The 20,619-nt window shown below is 53.2% G+C and overlaps 9 protein-coding genes and 1 non-coding gene across 10 annotated transcripts; 5 read left to right on the top strand and 5 right to left on the bottom strand.

The window, feature by feature from the left end:
* Positions 1-22: 22 nt before the first annotated feature.
* PHACADRAFT_260117 (uncharacterized protein) lies at positions 23-1,572 on the bottom strand (the record flags this gene model as incomplete). Its single annotated transcript, XM_007398270.1, has 1 exon — positions 23-1,572. A coding segment is annotated over exon 1 (1,477 nt), but the record flags the coding sequence as incomplete, so codon positions are not given.
* Positions 1,573-1,839: 267 nt separating this feature from the next.
* On the top strand, positions 1,840-2,934 carry PHACADRAFT_260119 (uncharacterized protein). The gene is made up of 6 exons (XM_007398271.1): positions 1,840-1,945; positions 2,024-2,202; positions 2,266-2,298; positions 2,346-2,373; positions 2,429-2,548; positions 2,612-2,934. The coding sequence occupies exons 1-6, from the start codon at positions 1,898-1,900 to the stop codon at positions 2,843-2,845; spliced, it is 642 nt and encodes a 213-aa protein (XP_007398333.1). The 5' UTR covers positions 1,840-1,897; the 3' UTR covers positions 2,846-2,934.
* A 285-nt stretch (positions 2,935-3,219) lies between these two features.
* On the top strand, positions 3,220-3,321 carry PHACADRAFT_t107. Its single transcript has one exon. It is a non-coding gene; the product is annotated as a tRNA-Asn (tRNA).
* Positions 3,322-5,093: 1,772 nt separating this feature from the next.
* On the top strand, positions 5,094-7,299 carry PHACADRAFT_260121 (uncharacterized protein). Its single transcript, XM_007398272.1, has 3 exons — positions 5,094-5,613; positions 5,667-6,792; positions 6,845-7,299. Exons 1-3 carry the CDS (start codon positions 5,357-5,359, stop codon positions 7,121-7,123), a joined length of 1,662 nt encoding a protein of 553 aa, XP_007398334.1. The 5' UTR covers positions 5,094-5,356; the 3' UTR covers positions 7,124-7,299.
* Positions 7,300-7,395: 96 nt separating this feature from the next.
* Positions 7,396-8,669, bottom strand: PHACADRAFT_148375 (uncharacterized protein). Its single transcript, XM_007398273.1, has 7 exons — positions 8,484-8,669; positions 8,333-8,432; positions 8,039-8,274; positions 7,822-7,978; positions 7,643-7,768; positions 7,528-7,582; positions 7,396-7,477 (listed from the first exon to the last, which is right to left on the bottom strand). Exons 1-7 carry the CDS (start codon positions 8,558-8,560, stop codon positions 7,446-7,448), a joined length of 783 nt encoding a protein of 260 aa, XP_007398335.1. The 5' UTR covers positions 8,561-8,669; the 3' UTR covers positions 7,396-7,445.
* A 1,252-nt stretch (positions 8,670-9,921) lies between these two features.
* Positions 9,922-10,871, bottom strand: PHACADRAFT_260122 (uncharacterized protein). Its single transcript, XM_007398274.1, has 5 exons — positions 10,712-10,871; positions 10,540-10,665; positions 10,308-10,490; positions 10,175-10,255; positions 9,922-10,121 (listed from the first exon to the last, which is right to left on the bottom strand). The coding sequence occupies exons 1-5, from the start codon at positions 10,858-10,860 to the stop codon at positions 10,034-10,036; spliced, it is 627 nt and encodes a 208-aa protein (XP_007398336.1). The 5' UTR covers positions 10,861-10,871; the 3' UTR covers positions 9,922-10,033.
* A 931-nt stretch (positions 10,872-11,802) lies between these two features.
* PHACADRAFT_148383 (uncharacterized protein) lies at positions 11,803-12,505 on the bottom strand. The gene has a single exon (XM_007398275.1). It carries the CDS (start codon positions 12,283-12,285, stop codon positions 12,064-12,066), a length of 222 nt encoding a protein of 73 aa, XP_007398337.1. The 5' UTR covers positions 12,286-12,505; the 3' UTR covers positions 11,803-12,063.
* Positions 12,506-13,474: 969 nt separating this feature from the next.
* Positions 13,475-14,210, top strand: PHACADRAFT_260125 (uncharacterized protein). The gene has a single exon (XM_007398276.1). The coding sequence runs from the start codon at positions 13,553-13,555 to the stop codon at positions 13,733-13,735; it is 183 nt and encodes a 60-aa protein (XP_007398338.1). The 5' UTR covers positions 13,475-13,552; the 3' UTR covers positions 13,736-14,210.
* A 25-nt stretch (positions 14,211-14,235) lies between these two features.
* PHACADRAFT_260126 (uncharacterized protein) lies at positions 14,236-15,493 on the top strand. Its single transcript, XM_007398277.1, has one exon. It carries the CDS (start codon positions 14,419-14,421, stop codon positions 15,364-15,366), a length of 948 nt encoding a protein of 315 aa, XP_007398339.1. The 5' UTR covers positions 14,236-14,418; the 3' UTR covers positions 15,367-15,493.
* Positions 15,494-16,216: 723 nt separating this feature from the next.
* Positions 16,217-19,885, bottom strand: PHACADRAFT_260127 (uncharacterized protein). The gene is made up of 17 exons (XM_007398278.1): positions 19,428-19,885; positions 19,306-19,371; positions 19,114-19,230; positions 18,960-19,064; positions 18,804-18,903; positions 18,590-18,748; positions 18,347-18,534; positions 17,639-18,281; positions 17,476-17,583; positions 17,312-17,426; positions 17,197-17,245; positions 16,850-17,142; positions 16,716-16,800; positions 16,541-16,667; positions 16,458-16,483; positions 16,356-16,398; positions 16,217-16,297 (listed from the first exon to the last, which is right to left on the bottom strand). Exons 1-8 carry the CDS (start codon positions 19,842-19,844, stop codon positions 18,012-18,014), a joined length of 1,422 nt encoding a protein of 473 aa, XP_007398340.1. The 5' UTR covers positions 19,845-19,885; the 3' UTR covers positions 16,217-16,297; positions 16,356-16,398; positions 16,458-16,483; positions 16,541-16,667; positions 16,716-16,800; positions 16,850-17,142; positions 17,197-17,245; positions 17,312-17,426; positions 17,476-17,583; positions 17,639-18,011.
* Between the last annotated feature and the right edge of the window lie 734 nt (positions 19,886-20,619).

Below are 20,619 nucleotides of genomic sequence, written 5' to 3' on the forward strand. Positions count from 1 at the left end.
CAGTATCCGACCGCAGAACTGCACAACGCGCAAACTTACCTCATGAGCTTGTAGAGCGCGCCGAAATGGAAGAGATCCAAGCTTCCCTGCTCGAGCCACTCCGCGGTGATACCCGCGGTGTTGAGTTCTTCCTTCTTCTTCGCCTGCAACGGCTTGCCTGACGGACGTGGGTGGCGAGTCGGCTCATTCTCGTTCTCCGCCTCGCCTGGAAGTTTCATCGGTTTTCGACCAGGCTTCAGTCGTGCGATCCTCCGATCGACCACCTCGCCGGTCTTCTCAGCGCGCTTGCGCCGCATGTACATGCGCTTCATGAGGCGGCGGCGAGAAGCAGGTGACAGCAACGCTTCGGCTTCAGATGGCGCGACGTCAGAGGAGGCAGCGGCAGAAGAGGCAGAAAGGATGTCATGCTCTGGGTCGATGAGCGTACTAGAACTCTCAGTAGGCCGGAGATGCGGGAAGGGTGGCGTCCGAGGCTTGAGGTTATCGTGTGGATTGAGCGCAGAAGGCTCCGGCGAACGCGATCGGTTTAGGCCTTCAGGCTGCGATGTCTGTACTACTGTCGGGGCAGACGATGAGGCACGAGGCGAAGGGTCTATGAGTTCCTCGTCCAAGTCGTCGAAGGCCTTTGGCAGCAGGACAGGCGGGTTAACCGAACCGTCGCTAGCCTCTACAAGATGAGCCTCAGGCATAGCTGCGTTGCCCTGGCCTCCAGCTGGTCCCTCTCGCGGCACTAAAGCTCTGGCTTCATCGCGCTCGCGTAAAAGCATGTCGATCGTCTTCATCAAAGCGACGTCCATGCTGTTCAGCGCATCCTCCTCTTTCCAAGCCTTCTCCTTCTCCTCTAGCCACTCCTTGAACCGCTTCTTGCGCACCTTCTCGCCTTCCCTATCGCGGGTGTTGCCTGCCAGCTTAGCACTACCCTTGCGCGCGCGAATCTGGAGCTGGAGCTGGCGGGCTTCCTCTTCTCGCGCCTTCTTGAGCTCATCCGCGACCATATCCGGCTCTTGAGCTATGACCGCCTCTGCAAGCGTCTCCTCGAAGTCGACCCACTCGTCACAGACCTCGTACGCGATCGGAAAGTCTCCTCGAGGCACGGACTCGCAGTCGAGGTATTCGGGAATTATCTGCTCTGTCGTCCTGTCCCCAGAGTATCCGCTACGCTTCAAACCGTCTTCTATCATGTCAATGTATGTACAGATGTCCGCAAGAGTCTTGGTGCCAATCTCCTCGGCTATAAGGTCAGGCCTAAGGCGCGAGTGGACGGACAGCGCATGGAAGAACTGATCCTTCTCCTGGGTGGTCCAATATGCGCTTGGTGCAAAGTACGAGGCACAGACATAGTCGTCTATAGTTTGTGGGCTTCCCATGAGATGTGAGCGGACGTCATTGTTATGGGCATAGAGATGTGCAAGGTAGTGCGAGACTGTAGTGGGGTCTGGCGGCAAGACTTGATCGTCTTCGTCGACCTCTATATCGGCAGCTGAATCGTCATCCGCGGGTGGACTGGATGTAGGCATGACATTTCATATACGCCCGTGTCTGCCTTCGTAGCGATTCTGTCTCTGTCTACATATACATTTCCCAAGCAAAGCGTCAGTTTGCAAACCTGAATAACGCAGACAAGCCGCTGTATATGGCACTCACGCAGAGTCGGGCTACCACTACTAATTAATGGACTGTCCTCGAGCAGCCTAGACGTGCCCAGCACAGGCTGAGACAGATATCAGAGAGGGCGGAAAAGATGAAGGCAGACGGCAAGCCAAGCGCGGGCTCATAAAAGCTCGCGTTTTATGGGCGTCTACAGTACATGTCCCCGCCCCCGTCTCTGTCTCCGTCTCCCACAACCTTCACCCTCGCGAAGCGCTCCTCAAAGCACTATTTACGCCGGACAGTTAAGATGATATCACGGTTTAGCAGGGCATTTCTTGTGATTACGTTCGCACTAGTGCGTGACCGTTGCTGTGGTCGCTTTCACATCTGGTACTGAGCCTCCAGGTTCCTACGTGGTTCATGCGCGCACCAGTTCCTCCTCGGTTCACTCATGCTGTTACATCCGCCATCGAGAACATATCTAGACCCATGGACGGGAGACCTCTTTGGCGAGGGTGGTGTTGAGAAGGATTTGCACACATTTCCCGCCAGTGCGGCGGAAGGTATGCACGGTAATGTAATCATGCCCAAGCTTGGGAATGCGACAGCGAAGTAAGTACTTGCTCGCGAGTTCATGGGTACAATTGACGCTCAACCGCGCCATAATGTTCATAGAGCTGAACTTGGTCGTGCGACTTGGAAGTTGCTGTACGTTCCCAAGGCTATGAACTGAGACATCTGCTTATGCCTCGTAGACACACCATGACTCTCCGATATCCAGAGGTGCGTTTGCATGTCTTACTTCGTGTTCTCGGCTTACAAGGACATGTGTGCCTAGGAACCGACAGACGACGAGCGAGCAGCACTGAACAGCTACTTTCACCTGCTCTCGAGATTGTACCCATGTGGCGAGTGCGCCGCAGAGTTTCAGCAGCTGCTCCAGAAATATCCGCCACAGGCATGTCAACGTGCTCTCCGTGATCTTTGCAGGAACTCATGGCACATGCCCGCTTGAATCTAGACCTCCTCGCGTAGATCTGCTGCTACATGGCTATGCGCCGTACATAACAAAGTGAACGAACGGCTCGGAAAGCCTGAATTCGACTGCGCGAATCTTGATGCAACTTATGACTGTGGATGTGGCGATGAACCTGTATCCACCGCGAAGACGCCATCTAATGGTCCTATGGACCTTGAGGCCGATCTGAGCAAGGATCGTGTCACAGGCGTCGGAATGATAAAGGGCGGACGATAGTTGGTGCACCTAAATAATACCTGTGTCTCTGAGCCTCGCTCCATGTCAGCTATCTCATTGTAATAGTGCATACCCTCATTTGTCCTGACAAGAAGGATCGGTATTGTGACTGGCCTCTAGACGTCGCTATCAAGCGCCCTCTCAAGAAGTAGAGATTTGGTGGTGGGCCAAATTAAATCAGCCAACTAATGAAAAAACTCACTTCGCTCCCTTGCTTTTATCAGAGAAGCAAACGCAGTGCGTCAGTTTTTTGCAATCGCTGTTATGGATTATTTGACAACTCGAAAACCTTTCTGCCGACTGTACTCATGAAGAAAAGGTTTGCAGTCCAAGCCTATGTCTATCTTAGCTAAACATGAGAGACAGACTTTCAATGCCCCATGGCTGAGTTGGTTACAGCGTCCGACTGTTAAATGCCAGTCATACGACACGCTTAAATAATCGGAAGGTCGTGAGTTCGAGCCTCACTGGGGCAGCTGCTTTTTGATTCCTGAGATGATTGCTGAGGGCCTGAGGCCCAGTGAGAGTCCCACCTACTCGGCTCCACTCGAACATACCGGGCGGGGGCCGGAGGTTATTGATACCTACTCTCTTTGCCCTCTTGTCTTAGTTTTCTCTTCTTGCTGTCTTCTTTTCTTTGACCATGTACTTATACCTACTCTCTTGATTCAAAGCTCATGATGAACATCACGGAGATTTCTGAAATGAGAAATGTGTTGGGTGAGCAGGTGGTAAAGTGGAAAATCGGTTGCTCAAGGGTGGGGGCTTAGTATTTATGCCCCGACGTCCTCAAGAAAATGCTCCTGCTCATTCGAGCACTTGAACCAAAAAAAGGCCATGGGAAATGCCCCTCTGAGACTTGAACTGAATTGATAATCCCAGGTCATGAGTTCGAGCCTCACTGTGGCAGTTAATTTTTAATTTCTGGGACTGTACAACATATATACTGCTTTTTTGAAGCCAGAAAACGATACCGGAAGTCAGGGAAAGTTGGAAGATGCGGATGTGGCGCTGTCGAGGTGTAGCGCGGGATACACGCCCACCTGCCATAATAAGCGCCTTATCAAGGACGCAAGCCTGCGGGAGATATCTGCTCAATTCTCTGTACTTTCCCTGCCACCTATGCGTCTGAACATTGTTGTACAAGGTCAAATATCGTGTGAAGACCCTGAAGATCGAAGGCCGGTACAGACCAAGCCGGACGGGTTCGCTTCTCATATTCAGGGAGGGCAAGAAGAGGCGCGTGCTATTACACGTCTAGCAAGGCCAGGGCCGTTTGTGAAGAGGTGGAGTGGGTAGGGTCGCACAGCTATGAAATACCTGCACAGCAGGCGAACATTCCAGAAAGAGCAGTGCGATACAAAACGAATGAAAGTAAAGCGGGCTTGGGACGCTGTGCAAGATTGAAAGTGCGGCGCCCGCGGGCGGTATCTGCAGGGCTGCTGCGAAGGCATATCGTCTCGGACCGATGGTGACACTAGCGCACTCAGTGAGTAAACCAGGAAAAGTTGTGTCCTGACGATGACCGGGGACGATGCGACCTGCGTTAGCTTGCATGAGCAACCAGTGGTACGCGTTCGCAAAGTGCCTCGACGACGGTGACCTTTACGTCCCTGGCCGCCTGTACCAAACAATTCAACCGCGCAATCAGACCCCAAATCGTTTAAACAGCAACCAGCTTCTCCCTTGCCTTGCTGGGAACGTGTGCAGGGGCATCGGCTTACGTCCGACGGGACACGGCACCGCGGGCTACGCTGCGGCTCGCCGTATTGCGCGTCGATAACCTGAGAACCAACAAGCACATACTACTAAGGTCAACCAGCGATAGAATACCCTCCCCACAGCGAACACGCGGGCTCACGATGGTACTGAGTATTCAACGACACTAGAATATGGCCTGCATGCGCCATGATAGGCTCGGATAGGAAGTGATGCAGGGCAGCGAGGCTTCTGACCCCCCATCGAAGAACGGGCCGCAGTCTGCGAGAACTCAGCACCACCGGGCAGCCCTCTGTCGAGAGAGCCCTAGAGAGCCCGACGTGCGGCGTGTCAGACGCGAGCGAAACGGACATACGACGTTGATTGCGACCCTCGATTCCGGCTGCACAGATGGCCCACCCCTGAAACATCGCTGATAGCGGTCACATGACTCATATTTATGCGCCCGAATCTCGCGCATATAAAGTCGCCAGATTGGCGAGAGTTCCGCATTCTCTTGCCACGTCGCATCTCGCAGAGCCATACCACAGCAAATAGCCAGCCTCTCTCAGCCTCGTCTCGTCTTGTGCAGTCGCTTTTAGTCGTCGTCTCCTTTGTCACCCAGTGATCTCGGAGCGCAACTTTTCGTCGACACCTCATACCCCCAACTCGTGCATGTTCTCCAACCAGCTTGGGAGCCCTCACAACCCCCACCGCGGCTCCAAACACACTTGCTCGGACGCGTTAAGATTCTCGTTCTGATTCCCCTCTACGTTTCTTCGTCAAACTCTTCATCCTTAACCCTCAACCGAAATGGCTCCCGCCTACTCTTCCGGATTGAACACCCCCGAATCAGAGCTTGAGTCACTCGTGCCCGTTCATCCGACTGCTACGCGCCGTCCGTATCCCATCGTCGTGCAGTCGGAGAACACGTCCTACTCAGACGAGTTCATTACCTCCAAGTTTGTTAACCGTGGTGCGGCTGTGACTGTTCGCGATGGACAGTTCGTCGTTGCCCCTACTTCCAAAGCCTACGAGTTTCAAACCGCTCGTAAGGTTGCAAAGACCGGGTACGTTTTCTCGTGTTTCGCGTCTCCTACACCAGGCTAATTCGTTTTCGTAGCCTCATGATGATTGGCATAGGAGGCAACAACGGCACTACGCTTTGCGCCACCGTTCTCGCTAACCGTCACAACATCTCTTGGCACACCAAGTCCGGCATCCAGCAGCCGAACTACATCGGCTCGATGCTTCGCGCGTCTACCGTCAGTCTCGGTATGGACCCGTCCACCGGGAAGGACGTCCACGTCCCCGTCTGCGATGTCTTGCCCATGGCCCATCCCAATGACCTCGTCCTCGGCGGTTGGGACATTTCCGGCGTACCGATGGACGAAGCGATGAAGCGTGCCGAGGTCCTCGACTGGGACCTTCAGCGCCAGGTTGCTCCGCGTATGGCCCAGCTCGGCAGGCCTCTTCCATCGATTTACTATCCCGATTTCATCGCCGCCAACCAGGAAGCCCGCGCGGACAACGTAATCCTGGGCACTGACAAACAGGTGCACCTCGAGCACATCCGCGCCGACATTCGTCGCTTCAAGCAGGAGAATGGCCTGGACCGCGTCGTCGTCTTCTGGACTGCCAACACAGAGCGTTACGCGGACGTAATCCCCGGCATCAATGACACCGCAGACAACATCCTCAAGGCTATTGAGACCTCCCACTCCGAGGTGTCCCCGTCGACCGTTTTTGCCGTCGCCGCGATTCTCGAGGGCGAGCCTTTCGTGAACGGCGCTCCCCAGAACACCTTTGTTCCCGGTGTCATCGAGCTCGCGGAGCGCCACAAGTCGTTCATCGGTGGCGACGATCTCAAATCCGGCCAGACCAAGCTCAAGTCTGTCTTCGCCGAGTTTCTCGTCAACGCCGGCATTAAGCCGCTCTCGATCGCGTCATACAACCATCTCGGCAACAACGATGGGCACAACCTGTCCGCAGAGCGTCAGTTCAAGAGCAAGGAGATCAGCAAGAGCAGCGTCGTTGACGACATGGTCGCGGCCAACCCGCTTCTGTACAAGCCGCCCGCACCCGGCGTTCCCAAGGGCTCCAAGGAGGCCAAGGGCGAGCACCCTGACCACATTGTCGTTATCAAGTATGTTCCCGCCGTCGGCGATAGCAAGCGCGCTATCGACGAATACTACTCTGAGATCTTCTGCGGTGGTCGCTCGACGATCAACATCTTCAACGAGTGCGAGGTATGTACTTCTTCGTGTCATCTATCAGCTCCGGTGCTGAACTTGGCCACAGGACTCCCTGCTTGCTACTCCGCTTATCCTCGACTTGACGATCCTCACCGAGCTGCTCACGCGCGTCAAGTACCGCGACGCGTCTGCCTCGGGCGAGTTCGCGCCGCTGTACTCGGTGCTTTCGCTCCTTTCGTACATGCTCAAGGCCCCGCTTGTCAAGCCTGGTACCGACGTCGTCAACAGCCTCAACCGCCAGCGCAACGCGCTCGAGGCGTTCCTCAAGGCGTGCATCGGCCTCGAGAGCAACAGTGACCTTTTACTGGAGACGCGCATCTGGTAGGGGAGTTCCGGTGGGGGACCCGTCTTTCGGTATCTGAAGGAAGCTGTGGTGCAGCAATAGTTTGATTCTGGACACTGTCAATACATCTTTAAGCTGGACATGCATACACCTCGGCTAGATCTAGATACGTTCTTTCCTAGAACCAGAGTGTGGTCAATACATAAACTGCTCAGCTTGATTGTCATCGTTGCGCGGAAAGTGAAGCAGATTTGACTTGCGAGCCTAAAGTTACGGTGTTGCGCCGATTAGCAGACGCCATGCTCTCCTTGGCCAAAGATTGCAACATGATATTAATACAGAACAAATGTGTATCTGCACGTATCTACCACGTCCAACTCTCGTGAGAGGGACGGACTGAGGAATTCTGTCAGTTTGCTTTCTCGGAGAGTGCACGAAAAACTTACGGTCCAATTCCCAAGTCCAAGCAGAGCGATCCTGCTGAGCAAGATAGACGTATGCCTAATTTACAGCCAGTCTTTCAGCCGATGCGATTGTTACAACAATGACAGTCATGCTTACCCTAGCAATGCTCGCAGGATGCACACGGCTCGTCTCGTCCTTGGTTTTCTCGGCGTACCACTCGTCACCGTAGTGTTTACGCCACATCTCGGTCAAGATCATCGCGTCGACAATCGCATGGGAAACCTGGCCCCCCACTCAGTCTCTGGCACAAGCTGCGGGAGCGAGAGAAGACGTACGTGGATATCATCGAACTTGAACTCCTTCGCGAGACTCTGCGACAGCCCGCGAACGGCAAATTTCCCAGTGGCAGTCACGGTGCAGTTTGGCGCGCCCCGTCTCGCACCAGTTGCGCTCGTGAATGCCAAGAAGCCGCGCTTGCCGTACTCGTTCGGTCTAGAAACGCCAGAAAAATCAGGCGTGCTCACTGAGAACAGAGCCAGGTACAAGTCTTACTCGAGAGTCTTGAAGATCTTGATTATTTCCTGCGCGAATGCAAATCCTGCAATGATGTCTGCCTCGGTCACGGCCTGGATGTCTGACCGAGTCATCTCGAGGAACGGCTTCCGTGTCCCCTGAGTGACATTCCAAAGCGCGGCGCGGATCTCGTCCTGCGCAAACTGTTGCTTGAAGTATTCGACCGCGACGCGTATCTGGTCGTAGTCGTACGCCGACACCGCAAAATGCTCGGCCTGCCGAGAAAGCACGCCGGTCAGCTCGTGTCATGCTTATAGTAGTGGACAGACCGACCTCTCCGCCGAGGCTCTTGAGCTCGTCAGCAAGGCTGCGCAGATTTCCCTCGTCCCGTGCGATCAGGCCAACCTTGTATCCATGCTTGATGAACTCGCGACTGCAGAACCTGTCCTGAGTGCTGTTCCACGCTATGCTCCACAAGACTCACGCGGTCCATCCTCCCGTCCCCGTGCCATTCCCCACACCGGCGATGATGATAACCGGACGACGCGTGCTGGCGGCCATGATGAAATCTTTCTGTGCGTATCACAATGAGTGCGGCGGAATAGTAGCTTGCTCTCCTGAGTCGTTCGTCCTCGTATATATGTACTGCGCTTTGGATGATGCCCGACCCCGAGCCCGTGTGGTTTCGGTCGTCTCCCGAGCATGCTTTCGGGCGCGGGCGGGCTGACACTCGACGCAGTGCAGTTAGTCAGGCTGTCGATAATCGATCGTCTCAAGCCTATAGTCAGCAGGCTGTCGATAGTCAATCATCCATAGTCAATCATCCAGTCAGCCAGTTCCTGACACAGGGGCTCTTCGAGATTTGCAAGATTTGTCTCCTCATGGGCGCCTGCCCATGAGGAGACGGTCTCAGGTCCGAGTCGTCCGCGGAGTCCGCCTTTCTCGACTCTGCTAGTCGCCAACAGCTATGAGTTCACTCAAATCTAATGTATCTTGTGGTCTGACATTTGTAGGCAAGTATCTTGAGCATCTAGCTATTACTCATGTCGATCCTGCTGCCCAGATTTCCGCCGTTCCCAGCTAGTTTGCAGTAGGAGAAGTCAATGCCTTTAGAGTAGTAGCAGACCTGTCGGATGTGTTCGTAGACGAAGACTCTGCTAAAAGTAATGGTCAGCTGCAGAGTGCTAGTAGCGTGCCTGGTTTTTGGATACGTCATTCTCGGTCACGAAAACCGGGGCCGCTACGCGATTAATGTCCTTGTGGTGTGCCGACCGGCCCACCGAGCACGTCGTGACTCGCCGTTCATGGTGGTCAGCGGCAAGAAGGTGCTGGTGACGACGCGACAGCCGGCCGATCCGATGTACCAGTACGCATATTTCGCATCGGGGCTGCTGGAGGACAGGATGCACACGCTGGCAACTGTTCTCGTGGTGTGGTCCGTGTTTTCGAGGCTGATGTTCCACTCATGCATGCATACACGGCACTGCGGGAACATTTCCATTTTTTTCCATTTTCCGACTCAGACATGAGGTCGTGGGAGCACCATGCTTTTCCCGAAGCTCGTCAGCGACTGTTGCCAACCCATGATAAGGGCCTCGCCGCCGTCACCTGCGGGGACCTGCGCCGGGATCACGGCCGAAGAGAATCGGAACGGCAGCGACCGCCCCGACCAAAGCCTGCGTACTCAGACGGATGGGCGGGAGCAAAATGATTTGTCTGCGATCAAGCGGAAGCAAGCGTACAAGTATATAAAGCGCAAGGTTGGAAGCAGAAGACAAGATGAAGTAAGAAAGAGTACGAAGGGGCTTGCTTACTCTCGCGGCATTTAAGATACGAGAGATATCATCGTTACTCATCAAATCGCTTTTCATTCAAAGTTTGAAGCCAGAGTACTGACGGACACTCACACGACGCGTCTCAGATTAACGTAGCGGAGCGGCTCCGCACAATTCGTTCGAAGTTTGACAATTGCGCTGCGTATATATATAGAGAATTCGCGTGTGCTACACTCCGCGTCCGCCTACCTCTTCCCATTCACTGACGCTTAAATTGTTCCGTGGCCTCAGCCCTAATCCTCAGAGTTTCCGCGATCGCCGGTCTGTTGATCAGCGCAGTATGCCATCTAAGATAATTCAACTCAGAGATGATGTGCTTTTCGGCGGCACCTTTGCTCACCTGTGGGTTGAGGGGAAATCCTTCTCGAAGTTAAAGCCCTTGTAGTCCTTCACGAGCAGCCCAACGGCAACGACGTTCCAACTGAAGCGCCCCCGGTTAGTACTTTATCACTCAAGTCCATGTGGAGACTTACATAACGAAGGCGATGTCTGCAACTGTGCACTTTCCGGCAACAAGCCATTCGCGCTGGGACAAAACGCTCTCGAAAACGCTAAAGACACGCAAAATCTCCTTTTGATAGCGCTCCGCAATCGTGGGATTGCGCTCTTCAGGAGGAGCCACAGCTAGAAACCATCCGGCCTGGCCGAAGTAAGGCCTGACCGAGCACTCAGATGAGATTCAAGAAGGATAAATTGCGAACGCACCCCTGGCCAGACGTCTGGTACATAACCCACTGTGTCTGCAAAATTTTCTCGTCGAAGGTGGCGGCGGAGATCTTATGCTCTCGATCATATTTCTCGGCCAGATAGAGGATTATGGCACACGATTCCCTGATTAATGAGCTCAGAGTTGATGCGGCCTCAGTGAAAAACTTACCACACGACGAAGTCGTTATACTGATGGTCGACAAGTGCGGGTATGCGGCCATTCGGGTTATACTTCGTGTATTCGGAAGCCTTGTGCTCTCCTTCGCTAAAGTTCAGGTGGATGGTTTCGAAATCGAGTCCTAGTTCGCGCAGAACCATCTCAACCTTCCTATTAGAAATAAACACCAGTGAGCAAAGCATACTGTCACTTCAGCGTCAACTACTCGCCATCCATTGGGGCCGATTTGATGCGAAAACAGAGTAAAGTGCTTTCCGTGCGACATGGCGTGCGACGACTTCGAGAGGAGAGATGGCGAAAGATGTTGTAATGGCCTGAGAGTTGAATAGGGCCTCCCTTATACGTGCAGAGATGCCGCCCGAGGTTGGATCTTGCTTCGGCTAGTACTTAGCTTGTTAACATACAAAGTCTTGAACTTTTGACGAGGGCCCTGCAGGAGGCTCGGGCATCGATGAGTCAGCTTCGGGTACCATCCCCGGAGCACGGCTAGGAAGCCCTCGGCCCCCCTCGGCCTCCGGTAAACTCAATGACGCGTACATCATGAAAAATGCGACTGTATGCAGCGAGGGCATATTAGTAAGTAGCGAGTCAGACCAAGGTACAACCGTCACGAGACAAATTAAGATATCTTTTCGGCTAAAAGAGGCGTGAAAAGAACTTAATAACGTTTTCCGAAAATAGCCTTACCCTTTCGGTAGAAAAAGATGCAAAAATCTTCAACGGAAATAGTACTAAGAGAAAGAGTACTGATTTGAAACACCTCTTGGTAAAAATGTCGTGTATTTGTGATGTAAAGAGAAAATTTTGTGCCTATTTCGGTGAAAAATAAATGCCCTAGGTTCATCTGTGAGCAGTGTAGATAATTTTCATTACTCTTTGCATCACATATATATGGCCTTTTCACTAAGGAACATTTCCAAAATAGTACTCCTTCTTTTGGTACTATTTCCGCTGATAGTTTCTCGCATCTTTTCCACCGAAAAGGTCGGGCTATTCTTGGAAAATATTGTTATTCACGCCTCTTTTAGCCGAAAAGACATCTTGATTTGTCTCGTGCGTACAAGGAGACATGAGCGCCGCGTCTCAGTTGACCATGTTTTGGTCACATACTATCTCCGACTTGGTCAGCACACTCGCAGGACATCGTAAAGTACGTGTCTTGGGACGGAACGATTCACACCGTCCTGGCAAGTTGTCACCCGTAACGAGCCTCGCTCAGACCCGATGTGGCCATATGTTCCTGCACGCTTGAATCGCTACATGGTTATATTTGAACTTAGCTACGTCGATCCCTATGGGCTGATGAGCAAGATGTCCGAGTTCAAGAGGCGAATGCCTCACATTTACTTTACGGCATCTGGAGGATGGGACTTAAGCCACCGACGGGTAACGTTTGGCATGGGGCATGCCGTTGACTCGCCTTTGTCGCCGGTAGACTCATAAAATTCGGCACAGCACTGGTATAGGTCGCGCATGTGTGTACTGCACTTCTCTGGGGTATACGTATGTTTGTTCAAGCAAGATTGCAAAGCGCATGCTGAAAAGTATAGTAGTATCAGAGACATCACAATTGCAACAGCTTGCTTCAAGTGAGACCGTCTCACCTTGAGTTTGGCAAGCAGGCTCCTTCGAACCCTACGCGTCGGTAAGCCAATCAGCCGTGCAGCCACTTCACTGTACTCGCCTTCGGAGGCATAAGGATTTTCTGCGTTCTCCTGCGGCGGGCTGGTGGTGTTGCGGTCGGAGGGGTGACGGAATGCGATCAAGCTCCGCCCTAAAACTCCCATCTGGGCAGCTTGCACAAAAGTTAGCGCGATATACAAATTGAGATCCCACCGTCATATATATAAGCTACCGCCTTCAAATACATTCAACTCCGTCATGAACACATTACTCGCCGGCATACGCACTCTTGGGCAGCAGACACATTCACTCTCGCTGGTGTTTGGCGGCAAACATACCCACTCTCACCATGTACTTCTCACACCAACCTGTCATTTGAGGGCTAGTATCCAATATACATTGCCGTTGATGCCATGAAGGGCCCTACACAGATAGCATACATATACTATACAAATGAGTATGCGAAAGTCTAGTTGCACTGGAGATGATTGACCAGATTGCATCGCAAGTACATGGAGTCTGTGATATGTTGCGGCTGTGCGCTCTAATCTGGCCAATGCAGTTCAAGCTCGCGGTTTCTGTGGCAGTAGGACCGTGGAACGGCGGCGCTTCATACAGAGAATGCCGGTGTCTGACGGGAAACGGCCGTGTCGCCAGAGACACGATATGCCCCGTGGCAGGGGTCAAACAACACTGTCGCAGTGATACCAGATGCATACGAAGATTGGCACTGTACCTGCTGATGCATGATGCATTGATGCGGTTTGAGCCGACTGACGGCGCGCGGGACACGATCCCCTGTACACAGATGATCTTGGCACCGAGGCGTTGATGGCGCAGATATGTATTTGCCGGCAAGAATCATATGTTCATGGCGTAGTTGCATGTATTGAAGGCGATCACCTATGTATTTGACGGGGGGATTTCAGTTAGTATGTCACCACACGACTTGTAGAGTCGATCCATTTGCACAAAAGTTAGCGCGGCATCAGCTTGAGTTACTTGAGTCTTTCTACCCCTCGGTGTACGCAAGTCTCACCTGGTCACACGCTGACTTCCGAATCCGCTTGCGCCCGATGATCTCTTACGCGTGAAGTCCAGTTTGACTCCGCACTGTCTCACGACAACTTGTTCTTCGTCGCGATAGCTTTAAACGGGTTTTCGGCCTTCAAAGCTTCACCGCCTAGGAGAGCTCGTTTTGACCTGACGATGCGGCGTTGCGTTCGTTGCGCAAGCTTATTCAGGTGCTGCTCTGTTGCCGTTTCTGCTCCGTCCTTCGCGCGCAACTTGCCTGTGCGCGAGATTGATCGCTACTTCGCCGGCAGTGATGTTGTCTTAGAACGCCAGGCTGACACGTTGGATCCTGGTGCATCTTTCAATGTAACCATATAACAAACGGAGTTTGAATCTCAAATCGATAATAACTCGTTGACAGGTATTCATTCCTTCGCTTACTACGACTACTCAACGATTACTTACCGACCGCACGCGGTGCGGTTTCTGCGAACACCTAACAGAAGAGAGGGAACGAGACTACTTTCATTGCAACATGTATTGCCTCACACGATCGTCGGTTACGCAAATAATAATATTCAGCGACCACGCCTCCGCAAACTCCGACGTGCACATCCAGTCTCATGCAGCGCTGTCGGAAGCTTTTAGCCCTCTCTGAAACCTCTTGAAACATGCCTGATCGGTGATGAAACGATGGAGGCTGTAAATCTCTGCTGACTAGATTGTGCTCAGGGGATAGATATGAGTTCGACATCGACCAGAGCTCTTTTCCTCGACCATCGCCCTCACTTCCCAACGGCGCCTTCATTTTCTGCCGAACCTAGATTTATTGCCCATATGGTACGTATTTTCCCCCAGTCGCGTGACATGGAAGATCTTAACGGACATTTCAGGCTCCTGCAGCTATTGTCGTTGCGATACTGCTCACGCTCGCCATCTTGGTCGGAGGCTACTTCCTCTCGCGTAGACTGTATCGACAACGGAAAGAGAAGCAGCGTACACAGATCATCCATCGAGAGTTCGACCTGGACTTCGACACCAATGACCTTGAAATCGGGTCCATGAAACCTAGGCACATCCGCACGCTGAGCGATAGCTCAGATACGCCTCTCATCGAGCCCATGCATAACAAGCGCACCCTTCGTTTGCCATCCACGACTTCGAGCGACTCGGAGATATATTTTGTTCCAACGCAATCGTACGATGCGAAATTCCGATCAGACGGGCCCGAGCCACCAATACCTATCTCTAAGGAGCCACCGCCTCCTCCTTCGCTGACAACCGCAGAACACCAGCTTACCGCTTTAGTTTCGCGACCGTCATACCTCGCAAAGCCGCGCCGTGCCCCGCGCCCAGGCTCGCGGGGGCTCCAAGGGGCGCATGACACGCTTAAGCGGCTCACTTCCACTCGCTCTAAGAAGCGATCTCGGTCTGTAGATGACGCAGACAGCCCATCTTCAGTCTACTCGCAGATGTCGGCGGCACCCGCGGCCTACCATTCATTTGCCGACCTCCCCTCTGCATTCATCGGCGAACACGTACCGCCCGTGCCACCGCTCCCCACCCAATATCAGCAGCGACCCCTTGGCGCTGGAGTCTGGCAGCAGGGCGTGCCACCCGAAACCACGGCCACATCGGCAGAGGCATCGCGTGGCTCAGAGATGGGCTCAGAGATAAGCTCGCCCCTGCCACTTGAAGACTCCCATGCGTTCCCGCTTCCTGTCGTGAATGACCCCAGTTCGCCAAACGCGCAGTGGTTCTCCACGCTGTGGGCTAACCCATCAGGCACCGCATCGCCATTATCAGACTTTTCGCCAAGCAACCGAAGCACTGTCTATTCGAGGTATTCCAACGTCCTTGGTGTACGCTCGCTCGAGGTATCGAGCGGTATGCCGCAGTACAATTCTGGAAGCCAGGGAGAAGCGCGGAAGGGGACTGTCGGGTACCAACTCCCACTTAACTGGCGCAGAGAGAATGCGCTGACGGCTATGTCAGCGCTGCAACGCTGAAGTCATTGTATGACGTGTTTCCCCCATCTTAGTGGACGCTCTCTGGTTTTTTTGGCTCGTTTTTATTGACATTTGTACCATACGCAAGGCTTTTTGGGCGAAACTCGGACTTATATTTGCGTGATTGTACTCATGGTATCGTACGTTCGGATAGCCGTGTAACGGTTCACGGTATGGGTACGCAAGACCTTCACATGCTGGCACATATATAGCACTGACGCCAGCAACACCGATCGTAGTGGCGAAGACGTGCTCTCTTCGCTTCTGCCAGCTGGTGTAAAGCAGCAGTCCTCTGTGGCTTTGAAACGACCATCCCGTGCAAGTTTCTCGTTGTTAGAGAGGCACATGATGAAGATATTGACTGCATTTCTAACTTCCGCAGAAAGTCCTAAGATCTTGTTGAACGGTCTACGAGAGCCTGGTCATGCGCACACACCAATACTGGATGAAGCCCGAGCTATTGCCGGTACCGCCTCTTCACCGCTTGGTTGGAAGCCTTCTCCGACGTCCATGACCTCCGTGCCGTCGCATCATTCACAAGCGGGCCGACGCTCTTGAGCTTGTGGTGGGCTCGGTATAGTCCATACGAGCTTCCAGCTAGCTCACGAGCCACCGCGGCTTCATCGAAAATGCAAAACTTGCCCAATAGCTGCCCATCGCACTTCGAACTAGCTTGCAAGCTCCAGATCCATGCGGCAATATGAACAGCGACGACCCTCCAGCCGACCGAGTATTGGCCGCTTGAATGACTTCCGTGCCACACCAGGACATGTCCTTCCGAAGAATCAACCGTAGCGGTATAAAGCGATGCGTAAGTGCTACGCACCTCTGCACGCTCAAAGCTAACAGTTCTAAATGAAGCTTACACTCGGGTTCATCGTGTCTGCGCTTCTGGCTTATGCTGCTGCCCAGCAGGGCGAGTGGCAGCAATGTGAGAAATTTCTCAGATACCCTTACGCATAAAGGCTTTGAACTCACTTTTCTCGCAGGTGGCGGCATTGGTTGGACTGGTGCCATCACCTGCGTTGCCGGGTGAGCGATAATCTCTTTCCACCAGCCTGTAATCACTGCTCAATGGGTCCTTACTGTAGCACCGTCTGTACAGAACAGAATGACTGTAAGTATTATAGCATATAGGCCGCCTATCCTGCACTGACTGCCGCGTGTCCACTAGATTACTTCCAGTGTCTTCCTGGCATCGCCACTTCGGCCCCGGTAACGTCAGCGACTTCGATTTCGTCGGTCTCACCTGCGCAACCCACGTCCCCATCTGCCCTCAACGCAAATTACTGGTTTAGTTTGTATGTGTAGCGACAGCTTGAGTTCGCAAACAGCTGAATTTTCTGCAGCGGCGATTCCTACACCCAGACGGGCTTTGTGGACAATGGCACGCTCCCTGCTCCCGGAAACCCCCTCGGCAATCCACCGTTCCCGGTAAGTTTCCATGTCCTCAGAGTCTGTAAGACCCCTCACGTCCTTACAGGGTTACACCGCCGTCGGTGGCACGAACTGGATCGACGAGGTGACGGTCAAATACAACAATTCGCTCATCCTCACCTACAATTACGCGTACGGTGGCGCAACGATCGATGCCTCACTCGTGACGCCATATGAGCCGACCGTGCTGTCCATGACGGATCAGGTGAACGAGTTCCTAGGTACTGTCGCGAACAAGCCAGCTACTACTCCGTGGGCGAGTGCAAACTCGATGTTCTCGTTCTGGATCGGTATCAATGATATCGGAAACTCCTACTACGAGAGCGGGTCGCGTGATGCGTGAGTGAAACGTCTGGTCTTCCAAACGTACGCACTGAACAGATCGTATTTCAGGTTCTCCGACACATTGTTGGACGCATATTTCGCTCTGGTTGAAGATGTCGTGAGTTGCCTTCTCCCCTGCCTGCACCGTCATCACTTAGCTCTCTCGCTTTGTTATTATTTCTAGCTGTGTGTGGCTCTCGAGCCTTCAGCCGATGTGTCATACTCACTGATCATCTAGCAATGTCGGAGCGCGGAACTTCCTGTTCATCAACGTGCCGGCGATTAACAACTCTCCCTTGGCGAGTTATCCATGGTCCCCTATTCGACCAGCCACTCACTTTGGTGCAGATGGTAGCGCAAGGCGCGTCCGCGCAGGACCTCGAGGCATCCGTCATCGCTGGCTTCAACACTAAGCTCGCCCAGCGCGCACAATGGTTGGAAGGAAACAACACCGGCGTATGTCCATCTCTTCAGCCTGTACTGCCTCAGCTCACTCTCTGCTCAATCACAGGTACAGACATGGCTCTGGGACTCAAATGCCGCGTTCTCGACCGTACTGAGCGATCCGACGGCGTACGGCTTTGTCGATAACACCTCGTACGGCAACCCGGGCGACTTCTGGGGTAACAACTACCACTCCTCCAGTGCCGCACAGGAGATCTGGGCGCAGGATATTGCTCAGGTGCTGTCTAAAACTGTCTGGTAAAGAGCAAATGTGGCTGTATTTGCTGGTAGCATTAGGGCGTAATACAGTAGATATGCGTGTGGACTCCACCACTTGCAGCGACGTGGGACATAGCCAAACCGCCGAGCAAGACTGGGAGTTGAGAATCGTGTGAGTGGTGGATCTGAGCGACGCACTGATGTTACGTGCGACGAGACTTCTAAATGCTCTTCGCCGGAGGCTGGCTTTGGCTCTGATCGGCGGGCAGCGCACTAGGCTGTCCCTGCTGTGGTGGCTGGCCGGTGAAGGCGCTAATCGCGCCCCAGAAAGTGCTCGGCATCTGCTTCTCATACGCTTCCTGCTCTTCCTTAAGCAGCTTGTCAAAGTTGGCCTTGTTGGCGGCGATGTATGCCTGCTCATCTCGATGGTTCTGCTGGGCCTCGCGCCGCTTCTGTTCAAGGTAAGTTGGAGGAACAGGCGAGTCATCTTTCTGCTCATTGCAGACGGCAGGTTGAATGAGCTCCAGTCGAAGTTGAAGAAATAGCAGTTACGTACTCGGGTGCCGCCGAAGAGCCCGCTGAAGGTAAAACCGCTCGACGATAGGCTCTTGCGGCCGCTCTGCCACTCCTCGATATGCTTCTGCTTCGCCTCAGCTTCGTTCTTTGCATACTCGATCGGTATGTCTTTCCCATGGTAAGTTTGTAGGATAGGTCGAACATCTTGAGGCTTGTAGATGGCAATAGCTGGTTGCGTTAGATAGTTGAGGCCGACTTTCTGGAATAAAACGAGCGGGCATACATTCTAGGAACGGAATCATGGCGATGAGACCTTTGTCACCCGATTGGCCTGTCCATTTCGGCAGAATTATGGCGTTTTCAGGTTGAGCAGACACATGTTCCGGATGAGTATCAAGCATGATGACTTTTGACAAGTCTCGGTTCAGGTAGGACAAGTCCTGCAATTCGATAGTTTATCAGTGAAGCTGACCTTGCATTGCAGCAAAAACATGCCTTGACGGGCGTGCCATTTATCGACCTCGTCGCATCACGGAAGAGCTTGTAGCCAATAAAGAACTGGTACGGGTCGAGCTTCTCGATGATCGGCAAAGCAGTCTAAAGAGCGAGCACAGTCAGCTTTAGCACGACAGGCTAATTAGATTTGAACTCACGTAGTGGAATTGAGTCGTAAAAATGACAATCTCGTAAAATTGCGAGAGGTACGCCAAAAAGTAGTCAACACCGGGACGCTTAGCTGTTCGCCAACCGTGTTGACGCTGAAACGGTGTTGGTGGCGAATTTCAAGTAAGTTATGTTTGAACTTACATCCCATGTTGACGTCACTAAGAGGTCATCCACAGAGACGAGGAGAGTGTAGGGCTTCTGATGAGGAGGAGGAAGGGGCGGTGGCAGGAGCTCATTCCAGAGTGGTTCGGTAAATGTCTACAATCACGCGATGAGCAACCACGTCCGAGTGCAAACACCGAGCTGTCTACAACTGAAAGCAAGCAAACTTACACCAAACAAGCTTTTAAAGCGCATCTGCGTCCTTCCCCATCGTGTATCTGGCGCGTCCTCGCGCTTCTACGGCATGGGTCTGCATCAGCAACTGTCGAAGAGTACACCTGTATGCCACACACCATACGCATCTCCTTCAGCTCATATTCTTCCCACTCCCTGCCAGCGTGCCATGCGGCCGCTGCCGTCCCGAAAATCACGATGCCTACCGACACTCGACTCCAAAAGCGACGCTTGCGCTCAATACTAGACAGTGAGTCCTTAGAAGACTTTGCGCCTGTCCGTTCTCGGTGTGGTTCCTCTCCGGGAGCAAAATCTAGGCTAGGCAGAGAGGAAACGGCAGGCTCTTCCACTATGACCCGCTCCGAGACGGTTTCTGGCTCCCCGGCCGCCGCCCCATTGCCTTGAGGCGGGGGCGAAAGTGAGTCTTTGAGTTGAGATGCCTGGGATGGTGTTGGCGGTCTCGTAGCGAACGATCGCAGCGAGCGATTGACCAAACTTCTTCGCGCGGCTGAGCGCACAAAGAGTGCTGGATTCATTTTGGGTCCCGGGCAAAGGCTGTGAGGCGGGAGGGTGGAGGTTTGGTCTCGGAGAGAACGTTCGACTTCGGATAGCTCCGTTTGAATACCTCTGATAACTACCTAAGCTGATAAACTGAAATTATTTCAGAACGAATCGTGCAGCGACGGTCTTGTCCTCGAATCTCACCAAGTAGGCCTGCCGCGGATAATGCAAGACGATAAACCCTCTGAGAGTGCCCGCACATCGGCCTGGAGCATCCCGGATTACATCTTTGAGGACAAAATTCCCTGACGGCAATCACAATCCCGGCCGGGCGAGGGCGTTCGTAGGTAGAGGGACTTACGCAAGTTTCTCCTTCTTCAATACACTCACAAAGTCTGGAATAGGGTAGAGTTTTCAAACACATGTAGCGTTATGTCCAACTTGCATCAGGACTACCATCTACATCAGCCCTGCCGCTGAGAACACCGTTCGGTGCGTTGGGCGTGGCGCGGGATGTTCATGTGAGTGAGGAAATCAGTATGTTCTGTTGTACGATGGCCTTATAACGCTGAGGCTTGGCCAGTGGTATTGCAAACTTCGCCATCTTCTTTGCAGGCCACTTACCTCTGCCCGCCTGACGCGAATAAGTACTTCGCACTCGTCAGCCTGCTGCCCCCGAGGGCAACGCCCATCCCATGAGCCATGACTAGGCGGTAGGTTAATTATGTACTGCATGTCCCATTCGACCTGCCTGATACCATTTCAAGGGTCTCGCATCCTCAGGAGAAGTCCCATTGCAATCTCCGTTTC

The sequence above is a fragment of the Phanerochaete carnosa genome (assembly GCF_000300595.1).
Source record: "Phanerochaete carnosa HHB-10118-sp unplaced genomic scaffold PHACAscaffold_7, whole genome shotgun sequence".
NCBI classification, from domain to species: Eukaryota; Fungi; Basidiomycota; class Agaricomycetes; order Polyporales; family Phanerochaetaceae; genus Phanerochaete; species Phanerochaete carnosa.

Bases quoted from the DNA above. Each gene is read 5' to 3' on its own strand.
- PHACADRAFT_260121 (XM_007398272.1), top strand. From the start codon at position 5,357: ATGGCTCCCGCCTACTCTTCCGGATTGAACACCCCCGAATCAGAGCTT. The intron at 5,614-5,666 runs GTACGTTTTCTC...TCGTTTTCGTAG, and splicing joins CGTAAGGTTGCAAAGACCGG to CCTCATGATGATTGGCATAG. The intron at 6,793-6,844 runs GTATGTACTTCT...ACTTGGCCACAG, and splicing joins ACATCTTCAACGAGTGCGAG to GACTCCCTGCTTGCTACTCC.
- PHACADRAFT_148383 (XM_007398275.1), bottom strand. From the start codon at position 12,285: ATGTCTCTGATACTACTATACTTTTCAGCATGCGCTTTGCAATCTTGC.
- PHACADRAFT_260119 (XM_007398271.1), top strand. From the start codon at position 1,898: ATGATATCACGGTTTAGCAGGGCATTTCTTGTGATTACGTTCGCACTA. The intron at 2,203-2,265 runs GTAAGTACTTGC...TAATGTTCATAG, and splicing joins CTTGGGAATGCGACAGCGAA to AGCTGAACTTGGTCGTGCGA. The intron at 2,299-2,345 runs GTACGTTCCCAA...TATGCCTCGTAG, and splicing joins CGTGCGACTTGGAAGTTGCT to ACACACCATGACTCTCCGAT.
- PHACADRAFT_260122 (XM_007398274.1), bottom strand. From the start codon at position 10,860: ATGGTTCTGCGCGAACTAGGACTCGATTTCGAAACCATCCACCTGAAC. The intron at 10,666-10,711 runs GTAAGTTTTTCA...CTCATTAATCAG, and splicing joins TATAACGACTTCGTCGTGTG to GGAATCGTGTGCCATAATCC. The intron at 10,491-10,539 runs GTGCGTTCGCAA...GTGCTCGGTCAG, and splicing joins TACCAGACGTCTGGCCAGGG to GCCTTACTTCGGCCAGGCCG.
- PHACADRAFT_260126 (XM_007398277.1), top strand. From the start codon at position 14,419: ATGAAACCTAGGCACATCCGCACGCTGAGCGATAGCTCAGATACGCCT.
- PHACADRAFT_260127 (XM_007398278.1), bottom strand. From the start codon at position 19,844: ATGAATCCAGCACTCTTTGTGCGCTCAGCCGCGCGAAGAAGTTTGGTC. The intron at 19,065-19,113 runs GTAAGTTCAAAC...ACACCGTTTCAG, and splicing joins TAGTGACGTCAACATGGGAT to CGTCAACACGGTTGGCGAAC. The intron at 18,749-18,803 runs AGGCATGTTTTT...CTATCGAATTGC, and splicing joins GATAAATGGCACGCCCGTCA to AGGACTTGTCCTACCTGAAC.
- PHACADRAFT_148375 (XM_007398273.1), bottom strand. From the start codon at position 8,560: ATGGCCGCCAGCACGCGTCGTCCGGTTATCATCATCGCCGGTGTGGGG. The intron at 7,979-8,038 runs GTAAGACTTGTA...TGGCGTTTCTAG, and splicing joins AAGATCTTCAAGACTCTCGA to ACCGAACGAGTACGGCAAGC. The intron at 7,583-7,642 runs GTAAGCATGACT...GCTGTAAATTAG, and splicing joins ATCCTGCGAGCATTGCTAGG to GCATACGTCTATCTTGCTCA.
- PHACADRAFT_260125 (XM_007398276.1), top strand. From the start codon at position 13,553: ATGCGGCGTTGCGTTCGTTGCGCAAGCTTATTCAGGTGCTGCTCTGTT.